Raw genomic sequence first — 16,328 nt, 5'->3', positions numbered from 1 at the left:
TCTTGAATTGCTTAATTTCTCTGCCCTCTAGGTTTTGGATGCATTACTTATAAAAGCCTCTGAAAGGTTAAACAGTAAAGTTAGTAAATCATCTTTTATATTAATCTTTTCAAACAAATATCTCATAAGTCCAGTTTCTTGTTGCAAATGTCTCCACAATTAATGCAGAAAATCAACACACCACTGTTAAAAAAACAAATGTAACTTTAGGTATTATGTATTGGCACAAATGCATTACTAACATCGAGAAATGACATGGTCATAGCTTACTAATTCTTCTATGTAGAACTTGTTGGAAGAAGGATAATGGATCCTCCAAGTCAAAACCAACATCAAACTCAGGTTTTTTCCTGAGAGCTAGGGCAGCAACCAGTATGGCCAACAGTGCAGTCAAGCCCCATATGTGATACTGGTTCCTTGAATCAGAGTCCAGAAAATAAAATGAGTGCAATGGCCCCGACATTACAACAGCACCATGGCCAGCAACGTGGTCCTTCTCGCTGGTGAAGAAGTTCAGAGGGACTGTGAACACAGCACTGACCTCGGCTGGGTTTGGACAGGGACAAAATGACTCCTCTATGAATCCAACCACCGGGGTTACCAACAGACCACTCTGTTAAAAGATTTGATGGGGTAACGTGAGAAAAATATGAACCCCAAGCATCTGATGCTCTGACAGGGAAGAGTCATTTTTATTGTCCTACCTTATTAATGATAGGGAACAGTCTACAGACCACCTGAACACCATCAGGTGGTAGCCCTATCTCCTCCTCTGCCTCTCTAAGAGCTGTGTCCACATCATCTCTGTCACTGGGGTCTCTCTTCCCACCGGGGAAACACACCTCACCAGCACTCGTCCTCAGCTATAGAGAGACAAAAATTCAGTCTTAGGTTGAGATATCGCAGTAGCCCTTCACCCAATGGAAATCCATGCAGGTTACCTCCTTTGAACGCAGGGTCATCAATGTGTACAGCTCTCCATTCTTCACAAACAGCGGGATCAGCACCGAGGCTTTGGGCAGCACCGGCAGATAAGAGAACTTGTTTCCAATGTCAAACTGCTTTAAAATGGCTACAGTCTCCTCTCTAATATGCATGGCAATTACTCGGTTTCAAAGGAGAAACAGAAAAGTGGAGAACAGCTACGAAACAACCATACGGGCATTTGATACAACGGGAGTCCAAAGCAAAAAACTAACTGGAAAACCGACCTATGTCATACAAATGAAAAATACCCGTGTACGGCTTGAAGCTGTGGGTTTTCAGGTCCGACTTAGTCTTAAATAGCTAGTTCATTTCTGCTAACAAGTATACATGCTACAGCACGGCTGTAAACTGTTCAGTTTATCTTAAAATCGTGAAATGTACAAGAGCTGGGGCTGTCCTACGTATTTTACGTCACAACGTCAAACGAAAAGCTGACGTTAGCACAGAGGCTAAACTTAGTGTTAACGTAAGTAGTAGGTTAACTGAGGTAAAAAAAAAAAAAAAAAAAAAACTGGCTCACGCTGTTTCGGTCGAGCTCAAATGTGCCATAATGTATTCTTATGATTACCTGCATTATTCACATGGCAGTTAGAATAAAAGAATTCGTTTCTACAACGGCGAGGCTAACGTTAGATGAAAACAGAATACCCCAAACGAAAATATGTCGTCACATAAGGCGACGAGCGTTATCCACAATTAGCCGTTTAGCTGTCAGGGCACTGCAGTACCGAGTTTCATGCCAATTATACATTTGCTTCTCAAAAATAAGGACTATATCATTAATGTAAATGCACAGAAAAATAGCACGAATGGGCAGGATCATAAAATTCTATTTCTTTGTTTGTTTGTATTTTGCTTGAATATGACTAAAAACAGTAGCTGCATTCACTGGAAACGTGTAACGTCACGTTACTCCCTCTTCTGGGAAAACTGACAAAGTGCAACACCAAAAAACAGTATTCAAGGTTTCAATGGGATTTGTATTGCTGTAAACAGGTCTTCCATGAAAACATCAGATATGAAATTAAACATACAGTACATTTCAAGTCAGTAATTTTATGGCATAATGAGAGGATATATCAGCATTATAAGTCGAAACGAAAACACGTGCTAACATCTGACAGCTCACTGAACATAAAGCATTAGCCTGAGACCTGTGATTTCATGAGCCAGAGCAAATTAATTACATTCTTTCTCTATCTCCAAGATAAAACTGCAATTTACAGGTAGAGTCTATACACAAAGGTGAATAAATAAATTAAAATTTGACAACCAAAATATTCTTAATATACACAACTGATCCCACTTATTCAGTTGGGGGCAAAAGAAATGTTCTTGAAGATATTTACAACCCACATGTCACTTTTTTGTGGATTCGTATGTAGAAAAATAAATAAGATTCAAAACACAGCAAAGCTAACGAGGGTCCTCACAGTGGTCCTAGTCTTCATTGATTCAGTCATCGCTTCTGCAGCACTTAATCTGCTCACACTTTGTATTTCTCCTTGGCTTGGTCATTCAGTATGCAGATGTGCTGAAATTAAAGCAAACCAGAGGACAGCGAGTTCATATTTCATTCATTTCTGTTGTCCAAGAACTAGATTTTTTCCACAATGGAAAAACCCTCCTGAGGTTATGTCCTTGGTTTAGTTTCTGGAAATGTGACTTCTTTTTTGACTCGGTGTGTTTACATTAGACTTTTTCTAAGGAAACATTTTATTCAATGTAATAAATAAAAGAAAAATTTAGCATTTCTCCAGTAGAATACACAATTTTCACAGCAGACATTTTGACTTGTAGAAAACACACAGATGTTACTAATAACATTAAGTGGGACGGTGAGACAGCATGTACAGTACCAGGACCCTGAAACTGAAGCAGCTACGTAAATGGAATTTAGCCAGCATTCATTTTTATTATTTACACCCGTGCTTTTCCTACTGTGGCAGGTCAAAAAGGCAATTTTCGAATTCCTAGGAGTGTGGAGAAGGCTTCGAAGCAGTATTTAGATTATCATACAGGGAGAAAAAAAATATCGAAAGTTTACTAAAAAGTCAAAAAAATGCAAAAAAAAAAAGAACAAAACGAGCATGTCATTTTTGGTGGATAGTCAAGCATTTCTTGGAAGTGGGATTATGCCTGGGGAATTTGGATTTATGACCTCAGTATTCATACAATTTTGGATATGGCCTTGGCTCTCGCACCTAAGTTTGTGCCTACAGTGGTCCCAGAACAATTTTTTGTCAAATGTAAAAAAAAAAAAAAAAAAAAAGAAAGAAAGAAAAAATAAACAGATTTTTGAGTTTGCTGTTGATGTACATCTTTTACCATAATGCAATGCTGAAAACAAATCAGTGAGCTGCTCACAGCTGTTAAACATTAAAATAATTTCAGATGGGTGTACAACTATGCGGGGAACAAAAAAAATTCAATCTTTGGAAAACTTTTTGTTTTCTCTTGATTCTCTTAGCGGTGGTGACAATTGTGCATTTATTGCATGATTTCCTGTTAGTACAACACAGTAACGCAAACTGATATTTGCAATGCCAACTGCAAAACCAGTACACTATGAGAATCAGTATAGTGTACATATTGTATACAGGTTTGTATGAAGTATAGAAGTGGAACACAGCTATTGTCTCATAAGATGTCTTCATTTTTCATCTCGAGTAATAAACTGCAGCAAACTTACACTGAGATCTCTGAAGTATTCATTGTAGTCCAAAGCGTAGCCTACCAGAAAGGCATCTGGTACCTCAAAGCCAATGTCTGAAATAAATAAACAGATGCCACCAATGTGACTTCACGTAAAGAAAACACACAACTTCTGCTTTAAGTGCAGTGGAAATAAAACTCTTGGGCTGATCCGAAATAAGATCCAGAAACATTTGCCCAAGAACAGGCTCTGTAGTAAACTAATAGATGTTGCTCTTTTTACTGTCTGTGTGATGTTGTACTTAAGCCGTCAGTGCTGTATAGTGGAAAGTCAAAACGCTTACAGTAGCAGCTGTCCTTGAGGGACAATCTTAAAGAGATTATCCAACTCAAACCTAAAAGCATTACATAATCAGACGGTGTGAGCAGGGGGTTATCAGGCATGTGTTAGTGCGTAAGTGCCCAGCTTGGCTACATTTGAAGTAGATTTTCCTGAAATGAATGTTAATCCTGCATGGAGAAAACAGCTTTATTAAATACCACTCCACCAGCCCTTCAAAGAACCAGACACACACACACAAGTAATAGGCATAAAATGAGCTCTACCACACATTACTACACTACACAGATAACGTGTCTTAGTGTAACACGAGTACAGAGGTACTCACAGTCTGGTCTGTACCCTGAACTCCTCGGGGTCCTCTTCACCAGAAGGCTGGAATGACAAATGAGGAAAATACAGGATATATGAAACAAATGCCTTTAAAGAGAAATTAACATATCAGAGAGAAAAAACTCTTATCACCACAACCTTTTCAGTGCAGGTCTTAATCCTGACAGATGGCACGGATTTTCTTAGTACACCCTCGCAACACCAGGGCCAAGCAAATGCCCATTCACACTTCAAGATCAGCCTCTGTTTGGATCTTATTTTACAGGCATGGATGTAATGTTAGAACCAGAGTTCGGGTTAAGTGGTGACCAGTGAATAGAGCTCCCCCGCTGTGGACCTTAATTCACTGGGGGGTGGGGGGTACTAGAATAAATGGAAATGAATGAAAATTGATGTACAAAAAAAATTTGAAACACTAAAATTACCATTTCCCATAAACATATGTTCAGTTATTCAAAATAATCTCAGACCTTACTGTATTTTTGTTCTACATCAAAAATTGTAAATAAAAACAGATAACAGAAAGGTGTGAAACCAAAGGCACTTTGAGTTCTTCAAACGTACTTCAAACGTACGTGCTTTGACTGACACATACAATTCTGTTTAGCTCTGTTGTATTGGTGGCCTCAGAAATGTCAGCAGTAGACATTGCAGAACCTCAGCAGGAACAGGAACTATCTGCATTATTGATACCAGAACTGCTAAAAGTGTGTGTGTGTGTGTGTGTGTGTGTGTGTGTGTGTGTGTGTGTGTGTGTGTGTGTGTGTGTGTGTGTGTGAGTGAGTGAGTGTGTGAGAGAGAGAGTGCAGTGGGTAAACTGGCCTTTAAAAGCTGCTATATGTAAGTTTTAGCTATTGCTACATAGCCAACATTAGCATTAACAGCTGTTTACTCACCAGCCTAGAAGAAACGTTGCGAGTTCAGCATCAGACTTCATTCCTTTACTCGCTACTTCTTCATCCCTTCATGTTGGACTGAGGGCAGACTGGACGCTACAGTGACTCATTATCGCAAAGTGGTATTATGAGACAGGGCAGGCCGGGGCTAGCTGGTTAGCATGCTAACTTCACAGGAAGAAAAGAAGTAATAGAAATATTAGCAAAGTAAGAGTTAACATTGGCGTTGCTTTCCACCACTGGAGACAGCTTCTGGTGAGTAAAGGAATGAAATTTGATGCTGAACTCGCAACGTTTCTCCTTGACTGGTATGTAAACAGCTGTTAATGCTAACGTTGGCTTTGTAGCAATAGCTAAAACTTACATATACCACCTTTAAGTCAGAATTTTATTTATATATATAGATAGGTCAGTTAGGAATCGTTATTCACAATGGAAGCCTGGCAAGAGACGTATTGGCGCTAAATTATTACATGGCTGATAGCAAAGCGATAAATTTACCCTTCTCAGTAGGCCAAACACAAACCAAACCGCTATGTTTTAATGCCTGCATCAGAGGAAACCCACATTGCTTAGACATATTTCCTGTTTCAACCAGCTATCAGGAGTACATCAGAGAAATGACCTCTATAACCACTGTGCAGTTAATAGTATGGCGGATTAACTCTTAAGCTGCTCCGTTCCTCCGTCACATTACATCTCTAATACAGTCCTAAAGGAGAGTGTCCATTAGCTAAGAGCACTCTATCTGAAGACATAGCCGACAGTTATAGTGGAGGTCTGTAAATCCATTCCTGGACTGTAAACTGTATTTGATGGTGCCTACCTTACAACTTTAACCATTTTGGGATTACATTCACTCAGCAAGGACAGTAGCGTCTGCATCGTCCTTCCCGTCTCCACAATATCCTTTAAACATTACAGCAGACAGAAAGTGGTCACAATAAAATTTAGACATAAACAAAAGAAACTAATATATAATTTTAACAAGATGAACAAATACAACTCGTGCAATTTTAACATATAAAATATATTTTATATTATATTTAAAATATAAATCAATACAGAATACGTTCAAATACTGAGGCTATATGAATTTGTCAACCTACCATTTATAAAGAGGTCCGTGTGTATCCCTTTGACTTATTTATACCATTATGGACAATGTTCCAAATCTCAAGCAGGACTGATTTTTGGCAATATTGGAACTTTATATGATTTCTGGATCAGTGTCTTTCATAATAACATGATATGCAGTATATCGATGTTGCAATATAGAATTACAATCACAGATTTTACCCGTATCGCCCACCTGTAATACAGAATAAAAAAGAAACATCTTACCTCGACAATCAAAACATTCTGCGGCGAAAAATGAAAGAACAGTTAATTAAGTATACCCCTGTGCAAGACTGTGCAGTTGAAGTATTTCTTCCTGACAAACATCAGGAGACTAACCTTGCCTGAGAGATTGGACAGCTCATCCCCTCCTATGACTTTGACACTGTTTGTTGACTTGTCATTCTGAGGGACACAAAAAGGAGACGTCGCAGTGCGTATTAACCTTGTCTTGTCTGTTCTGCTTAAATCACAAGAAAAATCTTCACCTCAAATCTACACTGAATTTTTTCAAAATATCTCTGCATTGCATCCCGAGTCTCCACACCGGGAACACTGCAGTGGCCCACTTCTGATTAAAAACAGTGATTCTCGTTCGTACTTTGCCAAGCCCATATCGCACACCTCACGTCAGCAAAAGTGGTTCCTGTAAATGCAATGAGAAAAGGCAGCTTACACAGTAGCTCTTCACCCTAATGAAATCCACTGTCAGCGGGACTGATTTATCACTGTTCTGGTTCAGTGCTTTGATGTAGTCAAGGAGGTCTGCGAAGAACTTGTAGCCCCCTTTTAGCACACACAGAGCTACGATGTGGTGTCCCCCCATGTCCCGGATTATGTCGCGGGCCAGACGCTCTGTCCTGGACCAGAGAGGAGTGACACAAAGGAAACAGATGCATCAGAAATTACAGTGCAATGGTGAATGCAGTATAGTTCTTATTGACAGAGAGCAGATCCTTGACATGACATTGCACTTAAACATAATTGCTTACAATGCATTTTACTACACTGCACTGGAGATTTAACCCCTCCCTTCCAAATCCACATTCAAATGCACTTCCGGATCTGGGCTACGGTGGTTTGACAAGCAAATAAAGTTTAGTTTACTACTGTAAGCATAAGTGGCGAATGTCAATGTGTCCATCAGGGGCACAAACAGAAGGAGGGCATGTGTCAGAGGACTTGAAAGAAACGGCGAGGCTGCTGTTGACTGGTTTACCTGTCCATGATGAGTCCGTGGGGGATGATCACCTTGTCCAAATCGTTCTCATAATGTCTGGGGACACAGAAAAGGTCCAGCTCGTGGCCTTTCTCGTCATCGGCGATCTGGAATGAGACCAAGGAGAAGCCATCACTTCAACTCTGCGCAAGACGGTTGGCAGTGACAGAGACGCATTTAATCAAAGTGAAGCCGTGCTCCCTTCACGCCCCTGACAACACCGAGCCTCTCAACCACCTGTTTATTCCCGCACACGCATGACTGAGGAGGGCTGGGGGGGGGGGGGCAAACGGACGTCAAACGCTGATGTGGCAGGGTACAACTGTAACACTGGAACGCTGCCTGGGGAGCTCGTGCCACCTGCTCGTCTCACAAAAAACGGGCCTGCAGCGCGCGCAGCGCAACCACACCCCGACAAGTGGACAAGTTGCCAGAATACCCGACAAATCCCCGGACAAGCGAACGCGGCGGTTCCTACAGCCTCACCTGCAGATACGAAGCCATGTCAGGAGGCGGCCGTGTGTTCAGTTCAGTCGCGGTGAAACGTCTGAGGAGTCATGCTCGGGTCCGGGGAAAGAGAGAGAGGGAGAGGGAGGAGAGGGAGAGAGGGAGAGGGAGGAGGGGTGGGTTTGTTGTTGACTGGAGGTTGCACGAGCGGCTCCTCTCTCGCAGACTGCTGTTGATAGCGAGCGAGCCCGAGTAGCACATGCGACGCTCCGCTGCCGGGCGGGGAAGGGAGGGGCTCGGGGGGGGCCTCTGATTTGGTGACTACGGAGGATGACAGTTCCGCCTCTCCTCCCTAAAAGCGGCACACTGCTCCCTGTGCGTGGTGAGGCTGCATCTGTAGTGAGTTTAGGACTGTACCCATGGATTTTTTATAGGCGTACGTAACCCCATTGTCCCGAGATTCCTTCTCACTATTGCATTAAATTACCAAATATTTATATGTATGTATTCTTCACATTTTTTAACCGACTTTTCTTTCAATATTCTATACTACGTAGTAGCACAATCCATTTGCTGCGTTTCTTACATTCTCGTCATTTCACACACATTGCACATTTGTTCAGTTTTGTTTGAGTAGTATCAATTTAAAATGTGTAATGTGTTACAGCCGTACCATTTTTAGCAGGGTCTGTCCAAAGGAGCTTCCCAGCAACATAACTCGTCCTCATTTTCATTTCAGGCTATAATTTGATAGTCACCGGGTTCATACTGCCCCAGGGGGAATATTCGCTCGCACGCACGCACGCACGCACACACACACACCCACTTCCACGTTCCTGTCTCCATTACTCCATGATAAAGTGACCTCAAAACAAATATACCAGTACATATACCTACAGGCAAGTCTATTGTACAAAAATATACCAACTGTTTTTACATTTAGAAAGAACAGGAAAAGTGAAAACTGCAAAACGTTTAATAATATGATCCCAATTTAATGAGTGATACAGAAAACAAAAAAAAATCTCCATCTTACAAAAAAGCAACACCAGGTTTTGTACAATACCAGGAGCATTGGGAATCTATGAAAACAGAATAAACATGTTCTCATAGTTCAGAACACCAAAGAAGCAAACATCATCATCTCTGTACGATAATAACAGTCTTTCTGAGTGTCACTTGTGACTGTGAGGCCAAATCTCAAATGACACCATTCCCCATATAGAGCCCTACTTTTAGCATGAGACCCACATACAGATCTTTGACTTTGGGCAGAAAGTAGAGCAGCATCCAGATGAAGACGGCATGGTCTGAGAGAAGACATTCAAGGAAGATCACTCATTTTTTCTTCTTCTCATCTTTCTTGGCCCCATCTGCTTTCTCCTTCTCCTTGTCTTTGTCCTTCTCATCTTTTTTCTCTTTGTCATCTTTCTTCTCTTTCTTGCCTTCCTCCTTTTCCTGTCCTTCCTTCTTCTCTGCATCTCGGTTGGAAATCTTGTTGTTGATCAGGTTGTGCAGAGCCACCACAGAACGTATGAGTGACGCCAGGTAGACCACTAACATCTGGTCATTGGTCTTAAGGTAGAAGGCTTTTGTGAACTCCTGTGAAGACAGAACACACAAACCTCATCAACACAGAAAGTCATCTAACACTCCACCAACACACAGTTTATGATATGAAACCAAAATGATCTGGTTTCCCAAAAATAAATATTGTGAAAGGGAAGAATGATTTATGTGATGTAATTTTATGGAGTGGGGTTAAAACGTTTTGAGCAAAAAGAAACCGCAGGCGATGGTGCCAAGGACCAAACACCGAACTACATTTTAATTTCTCAGATATGGAAAGAGCAAGTATTAGTCTTCAAGCTTTAATATGTGTGTCTACAATGTTGGTTTATGTGATTCACAGAACTGCAACCAACTTATTTTGGTGATTGAGTATTTTATCAGTGGATCCAGTGCTCTAGATGACAATAAACAGTCTTTCTACATGAAGGCTCATTATAAATTTTGATTTGACAAAAAGCAAATCACATTCTAAACCAAATAAAACTGCCCTTATTTGATTTTTTTCCCCATTATGAACTACAACAGTTCAGGTCATCATAGCAACATCTGAGCACAAACATTTATTAACTATATTTGTCTCACTAAACCAGACTTAGTTTGCCCTCCAGTGGATAAAACGAGAAGCTGCTGCTCAGTTACAGATGCAGGCTAAGAGAGAGAATTCACATTTTCAGCTTAAGTTCTTTTGTATCACTCTATATTCATTTATTTTACTTTGTATGACATGTCAAACCTGAAATTCCTAATCCAAAAATGTATAGTGGGTGAAAAGAAAATTAGTTCTAAATTACTCTCATATTTCCAATTTTAAAGCAACTTTAGCCCCCCCCCCATTTCAACAGGGAAAACAATTATGCAGCTATAATCCTTAAAATAAATAAATAAATAAATAAATAAATAAATAAAAAGCTCTAGAAGTCACCAAATTCCCTACTATAAATAAACTGAACTATAAACAAAATGTTTGCAAAGTAGATACCACTTAAAATAAAGTGAAATCTGCTTCACTACAATTCAAAACACACCCATTTCCCCGACAATGATCACTGTAAAAACACACTAGATGTACTGCAAACACTGACGACTCACCAGTAGATTAACGTCTGGCAGCAGATTAAAGACATCCTGCAGCTGGTAGATGATCTGGTGGTTGATAGGAAGTTTTCCTGCTGCCACTCTTTCCAGGTAGGAGCGGATGTCTACCAGCTTTGAGTTGAGTCCCTTTAAGCCATGAACCTGGTTTGTGATGCGCTGAGACAGAGTGCCCACTGTGGTATCTTTGATATCTCTGTAAGTAGGATATAGCAGATGAGAGAAGAATGGGAAGTTGTAAAGTCATTTGTGTTTGTGTGATTTTAGCAAAGTAGTACCAGAGTTGCATCATTTATGCTCTGTCCTGTAATCACAATTATTTACTTCGGTGACTAAAATTTTATAATGTGAGTGACAGCGTGGCTTTAATGCTCATGAATCGAAAATTTGTTCAGTACCTGAGCAGGTGCTCCACTCCCACTTCCTCTGCTTCCTCAGCTCCAATCTCACTGGTGACGTGTTCAAATGTCTTGGATGTTGGAGTTCCATCCTACAAATAGTGAATCACCCATATAAACAAAAATTCCAACTCCTATCTAAAGTAAAGCTTGTTTTCAAACTACATAACAGCCACCGCTCAAAAGACAATTCTTATTTTGAAATAATCAGTGCATTGTTCGGATTAACAACTTAAATTTTTGTAGTACAAAGTTATTATTTCAGATGCAGCAGGATGATAACACTTGATTCTGTAATTTCTAAATCAATGGGAGGCAGACAGAAGAAATTTTATGAGAAAATAGTTTTCCAAACACCTTAGGAAAAACTAATTCTTTCTGCTTCAACGCAATCCATGATTCACTTACGTCATGTATTTCCTCCACTGAGATGTACGCTTCTGTGGGCAGACCAAGATCTTTCGGCTTCACATCTATAATGACTAACACCTGGTGGGATGTAAGAGAAATACAGTATATGAGCGAGGTCTTCAACATCAGAATGAATATGGGTAGAACGAGGTGTTGCCCAAATACATGCACATTAAGCAGAAGGAAAAAGCAAAGCAGTTACATACCGAATTGGTACAGTACTGCTTAATGAGCTCATTGATAGCAATGTCATTCTTATGTAATTTGGGTCCTGTGTGGTACCATCCGACTATTCTTTCTCTGGCTGAAAGACAGACAGTGATACACAAGTTATACACAAGTATGAAATCAGGGCAACAAAGTAATGTGAAACATAACTGAATTACGTAGATGTAGGCAGTGACTTACCATTAACTTTCTTAAACATTCCATACATGTTCTCCAAGTAGTCATGGTCCAGGAACCACACTGAGTCATCCCTGTCGTCTTCATCGAATGGCACTGGAAAGGAGCACTGACAATGACTGACAAAGAACTGACAAAAGCTGTCTGTGGCAGATTTACAACATTTATTGACCTTAAGAGTAATTTTGCTTCATATTGTGCTGCAGCAGTTCTGAGTCCATCGTAAAATACTGACTAATGGATGTGTAAAGACCTTGAAGGGAACCTCCGCTGACTTTACACATGATCAGCCAAATACTCAGCCTGTGAAAACGGCAATATAATGTTTTCTGTGGCTATGAAGTGAGCTTGAAAGTCTAAAATAAATAAATACATTTTTTTTAATAAAAAAAAAAATCTAACCCTGATGGGTTACCTCTATTTAGTAGCTTGTACCATACCAAGGACTAAGACTCAATTTAACTCGGCTAACTCTTCTTCTTTTTTTTTTTTAACTGTTCTTGATTGAATCTGTTTCTCTCAAGTTATAGTATTATGACACTCACCTGCAAAACTATTTGAGACGTCAAGAACTTTTTTTTGCCATGATCCCAGAAGGACACCGACCACTCGTTTCTGATTACCAACTTTTCCTATCCTGTAGATTGAACAGTCAAATTAACAGAACAGATTAAATTATTAGTTTACCATAAATCGTAAACTTTGACTGAGTAGTTAGCTAGGCTGCTGTAAGCTAAGCTAATGCCAGAGTCTTCGTGTTTTCTATCCCTAATTAAATGAATGACAAGATCATGTCAGAGTATATTATTATATATTATTGACTCATTTAACAGATTAATACATACTGTTTGCTAAAACTGGGTAGGTAACGAGCTACACGGGACTTCAGTGAGCTAACTAGCCTGTTGGTGCCTGCATTCACTCTCAATGGGGCTCTGACTCAGCAGGGCTAACATTAGCTTAGCTTAGCAGCGGAGTTACGCTTCTGGACATTTTAACTGCCAACACTGGTAAAGGCCGATCGCGAATGTTGAAGTTACTGACCTGTTAAAGTGATCAACCACGCTGAGCAGCACCAGGGGATGAACGACCACATTTTCTACCGCTAACTCCGGCATTTTTGTAGTGAAGACAAACAGCACACAACCTACCTCCACACAATGACGGCTACGCTACACGTCCCCTTGCGTCTGACGTGTCTTCCGTTTCTCTTGGCAACACAGAGACGCGCAGAGGAGGCAGAGAGGTTGTCGCAAAATGGTAGGAACTGAGCACATAAGTTCATGAATTTCGTAAATGCATATTCTGTCACTAAATGACAAACTTCTTGATGTTTATATTAACGTTGGATAACCGAGAACAGTCGCAGCAGCATAAATTATGTTAGCTTTAACGTATAACTTATTTTACTGGCACTAGCCTCGCTAACTTAACTGAAATTAAATCGACTATCCTCAAAGCGGATTTTTTTATTCAATGTTTTGATCTCCTTTGTCCCGCAGGCTGAAGTTGAAGAAACACTGAAGAGAATCGAGGCCCATAAAGGTGTGATTGGATCAATAGTTGTCAATGCAGAAGGTAAGCCCAAGAGCATAAATATCCATCCTAGCCGTTTCCTCTCATAAAACGTGTCTACAGTACAGTCAGACTGTAAAGGCTGCTGCTTTATCTTTTCAGGTATTCCCATCAGAACAACTTTAGATAACTCCACAACAGTTCAGTATGCAGGACTTCTTCGCCAACTCACGATGAAGGCCAGGAGCACAGTGAGGGATCTTGATCCTCAGAATGACCTCACCTTCCTCCGCATCCGCTCCAAGAAGCATGAGATCATGGTTGCACCAGGTGAGTACGGAGTAGTTACATTGGTATTGTTGGCTTAATGATGATCACTGAAACAGATATTTAACATTATCTCAGCCCTTAGCTGTAACTTAGAAGAGGGACACTATGGCTCTACTGTTTTCACTGCATTTTTATCCCCCATCTTCTCTTGTTTTATGTCTCCACAGAGAAAGACTTTCTGCTGATAGTCATCCAGAACCCATGTGAATAGCTGCCGGACATTTCCATGAGAGTCAGCCCTTGGTTTGTCACATGGTGGTGCTTTATCCAGGCAAAAGATCTTGTTCTTCTGTGTTATGTTGCTCCTTGTATTCCATGAACCCTCTTTTTCTATTTGAAACTGAATTATGTTGAATAATTCTGTAAACTTAAGCTGCTGATTACTGTACTGTAGTTAATAGATCAAGCCTGTTCTCTCTGTTGATGTACAGATGGGTGACATATCCAGAAGAAACACGATGCTTCCACACAGGTTTACTGTGACCTATAACTAAGCAATTAACTATAACAAATAAAAAATGTATAAAAGATATTTAAAGATGCTGATTTAGCCTTGATTAGGGCTTGATTTTAGATCAAGATGGCAAAAAAAAAACCAAGACTTTATAAGAAGGGTCTTTATTGTGCCACAGATGGCAGGAGCTTCAGTCACAAAGACATCTCAGCTGACTAACACTGAGCAGCCTTTGTGACCGAAACATTAGCAGTGACTTAAGTGGAATCTGCATTCAGCTGAACGGAGTCAGCACAAGCCTGTATGCTTAACCCAGTGAGGGGCCGGATGGCTCTGTGCTATAGGATACATTCTCTTGCCATGGTTTGAGTCCACTTGACTTATTTTAGAGAAGGGTCCCTGGAAATCAATACAAGGTTATTGTAGGTGATCACTTTTATCCAATGGCAGAAGCTTTACTTAAGTGAAAGCAGTTATATCACACTGTAAAATAAAACTTTGTTACATGTAAAAGCCCAGCATTCAAAATATTAGTTTAGTAAAAGTTCTTGAATGACCTTAAAGTATCTAAAGTAAAAGTACTCATTATTCAGAATGGGCCCTATCAGTGTTATATAATCATATATCATTGATTTGTTACTGCTCATGCATTTAAGTATAAGCAGCATTTTAATGCTATAGCTGCTCGAGATGGAGCTTATGCTAACTAGGTTCTACTGTTTGGTAATTTAATCAATAGCAACGCATTGGATTTTATAAAGGTATCATGTGATTTGTATGTAAAATCTTAAGGGCCATGCACACCCACGGTCCACCCACACAGGTGTTTTCACTTATGCTGCTTCATAAGTTTTTTGCTTGACCGACATCTCCCTCACCCTTCTGTTGATTTTGTTGTACTGGCCAGGGCTGGGCAACTTGCCCTGTATCACTCGTAGTGCATAGACTTTGGTGAAATCACCAGCATAGCTTCACCCAACTGACACGTGACTAGAGGTCTCATCAGCCAGGGTAACTGAAAACACCTGGGTGGGTGTGCAGAGCCTTTCATTTGCAAAGTAACTAGTAACCATAGCTGTCAAATAAATGTCGTGGAGTAGAAGTAAAAAAGTCCCGTAAAATGTAAAAACTCAGGGAACATAAAAGTACCTTAAAATTGTTCTTAAGTACAGAACCTGAGTAATTTCGTTTCAACCTCTGTTTTTATCCTACGTTGAAACATTTTTATCCTGGTGGGATTGTCTCTTCCAAGATGACTTTACCCCCATCTACAGGACACCAGAGGTCACTGAACGGTTTGATGAGCATGAGAGTGAATCATATGCTATGGCCTTCGCAGCCACTTAATCTCAAACTAATTAAACACCCACTGGAGATTTTGGAGCGACATCTCAGGCAGCAGTCTTAGCCGCCCTCATGAAAACATCAAATGAGCGAATATCGTTTGGAAGAATGGTGTCCATCCCTCCATTTTTAAGGGTTCAGCCCTTAAAAATCTTTTTTTTTTAAAGCATAACTTGTCACCCATCCGTATATGGTACTATTTCTCCGTTATATCAGTAATCCATGCAATAAAATGACATATAGGCTAGGCCATCCTTACCTACACATTGGACTTAATGTAGCCGTCTTTTTTAACCATGTGTTACAAACCAAAGAAAATAAAAGTGCCAGTTTTTTTTTAGAAACTTTCCTCAGAATACCTGTTAATTCAGTAAACATGGAACTGATTCAGAAAGTAGTAATAGAATAGTATATAGAATAGTAATAGAAAGTAGTAGTAAAATTAGAGTGAAACCGACCTTAGATCAACCTTTGAAATATACCAACCGTGCTGTTGGAGGAAGCATTTTACATCTGGTTAATCTCTACTCATGCAGAGGTTCATTATATCATATGGCAAGTTAACTGTCCCCTTCATTAACTATTTGAAGAGAGCAAATTATCAAAAAATAAACATACATGTTTGCATTATATACTATAGAATTGTTCCTGCTCATCAAAGACTATAGACTACAGACTACTCTTTTTTGAATATTGCAGTGACATGTGAAAATTAACAGGGACAAAGGGTTTGTTTCCTCGAGTGTATGTCCAGGTCTGTTATTAAAACGTGGTTAACTCTCCTGTAATGCAGCCCTTTTAAATAAAACCA

At 40.0% G+C, this 16,328-nt stretch overlaps 4 protein-coding genes across 7 annotated transcripts; 1 reads left to right on the top strand and 3 right to left on the bottom strand.

Moving 5' to 3' along the window:
- Positions 1-74: 74 nt before the first annotated feature.
- Positions 75-1,484, bottom strand: nudt7 (nudix (nucleoside diphosphate linked moiety X)-type motif 7). Its single transcript, XM_040132495.1, has 3 exons — positions 942-1,484; positions 705-863; positions 75-613 (listed from the first exon to the last, which is right to left on the bottom strand). Exons 1-3 carry the CDS (start codon positions 1,095-1,097, stop codon positions 260-262), a joined length of 669 nt encoding a protein of 222 aa, XP_039988429.1. The 5' UTR covers positions 1,098-1,484; the 3' UTR covers positions 75-259.
- Positions 1,485-1,946: 462 nt separating this feature from the next.
- hprt1l (hypoxanthine phosphoribosyltransferase 1, like) lies at positions 1,947-8,283 on the bottom strand. 4 transcript variants are annotated; one of them, XR_005708043.1, is made up of 10 exons: positions 8,036-8,283; positions 7,550-7,656; positions 7,007-7,190; positions 6,670-6,735; positions 6,556-6,573; positions 6,038-6,120; positions 5,212-5,215; positions 4,311-4,357; positions 3,680-3,756; positions 1,947-2,521 (listed from the first exon to the last, which is right to left on the bottom strand). XR_005708043.1 is itself a non-coding variant. In XM_040134199.1 (9 exons), the coding sequence occupies exons 1-9, from the start codon at positions 8,051-8,053 to the stop codon at positions 2,474-2,476; spliced, it is 648 nt and encodes a 215-aa protein (XP_039990133.1). In that variant the 5' UTR covers positions 8,054-8,282; the 3' UTR covers positions 1,947-2,473. The 4 variants fall into 4 exon arrangements, 2 of the variants coding, with proteins under 2 accessions (XP_039990133.1, XP_039990134.1); XR_005708044.1 differs by lacking the exon at positions 6,556-6,573; XM_040134199.1 differs by lacking the exon at positions 5,212-5,215 and having other exon boundaries at positions 8,036-8,282.
- Positions 8,284-8,954: 671 nt separating this feature from the next.
- Positions 8,955-13,026, bottom strand: psmd7 (proteasome 26S subunit, non-ATPase 7). The gene is made up of 8 exons (XM_040133985.1): positions 12,919-13,026; positions 12,420-12,511; positions 11,878-11,970; positions 11,676-11,773; positions 11,467-11,547; positions 11,059-11,150; positions 10,658-10,856; positions 8,955-9,598 (listed from the first exon to the last, which is right to left on the bottom strand). Exons 1-8 carry the CDS (start codon positions 12,990-12,992, stop codon positions 9,335-9,337), a joined length of 993 nt encoding a protein of 330 aa, XP_039989919.1. The 5' UTR covers positions 12,993-13,026; the 3' UTR covers positions 8,955-9,334.
- On the top strand, positions 13,023-15,961 carry LOC120793696 (dynein light chain roadblock-type 2). The gene is made up of 4 exons (XM_040133987.1): positions 13,023-13,134; positions 13,377-13,452; positions 13,552-13,719; positions 13,887-15,961. The coding sequence occupies exons 1-4, from the start codon at positions 13,132-13,134 to the stop codon at positions 13,928-13,930; spliced, it is 291 nt and encodes a 96-aa protein (XP_039989921.1). The 5' UTR covers positions 13,023-13,131; the 3' UTR covers positions 13,931-15,961.
- The last annotated feature ends 367 nt before the right edge of the window (positions 15,962-16,328 follow it).

The sequence above is a fragment of the Xiphias gladius genome, chromosome 8 (assembly GCF_016859285.1).
Source record: "Xiphias gladius isolate SHS-SW01 ecotype Sanya breed wild chromosome 8, ASM1685928v1, whole genome shotgun sequence".
Lineage (NCBI taxonomy): Eukaryota > Metazoa > Chordata > Actinopteri > Istiophoriformes > Xiphiidae > Xiphias > Xiphias gladius.
The sequence above is the reverse complement of the archived record's forward strand: the minus strand, read 5'-3'. Positions and strand labels throughout refer to the sequence as shown.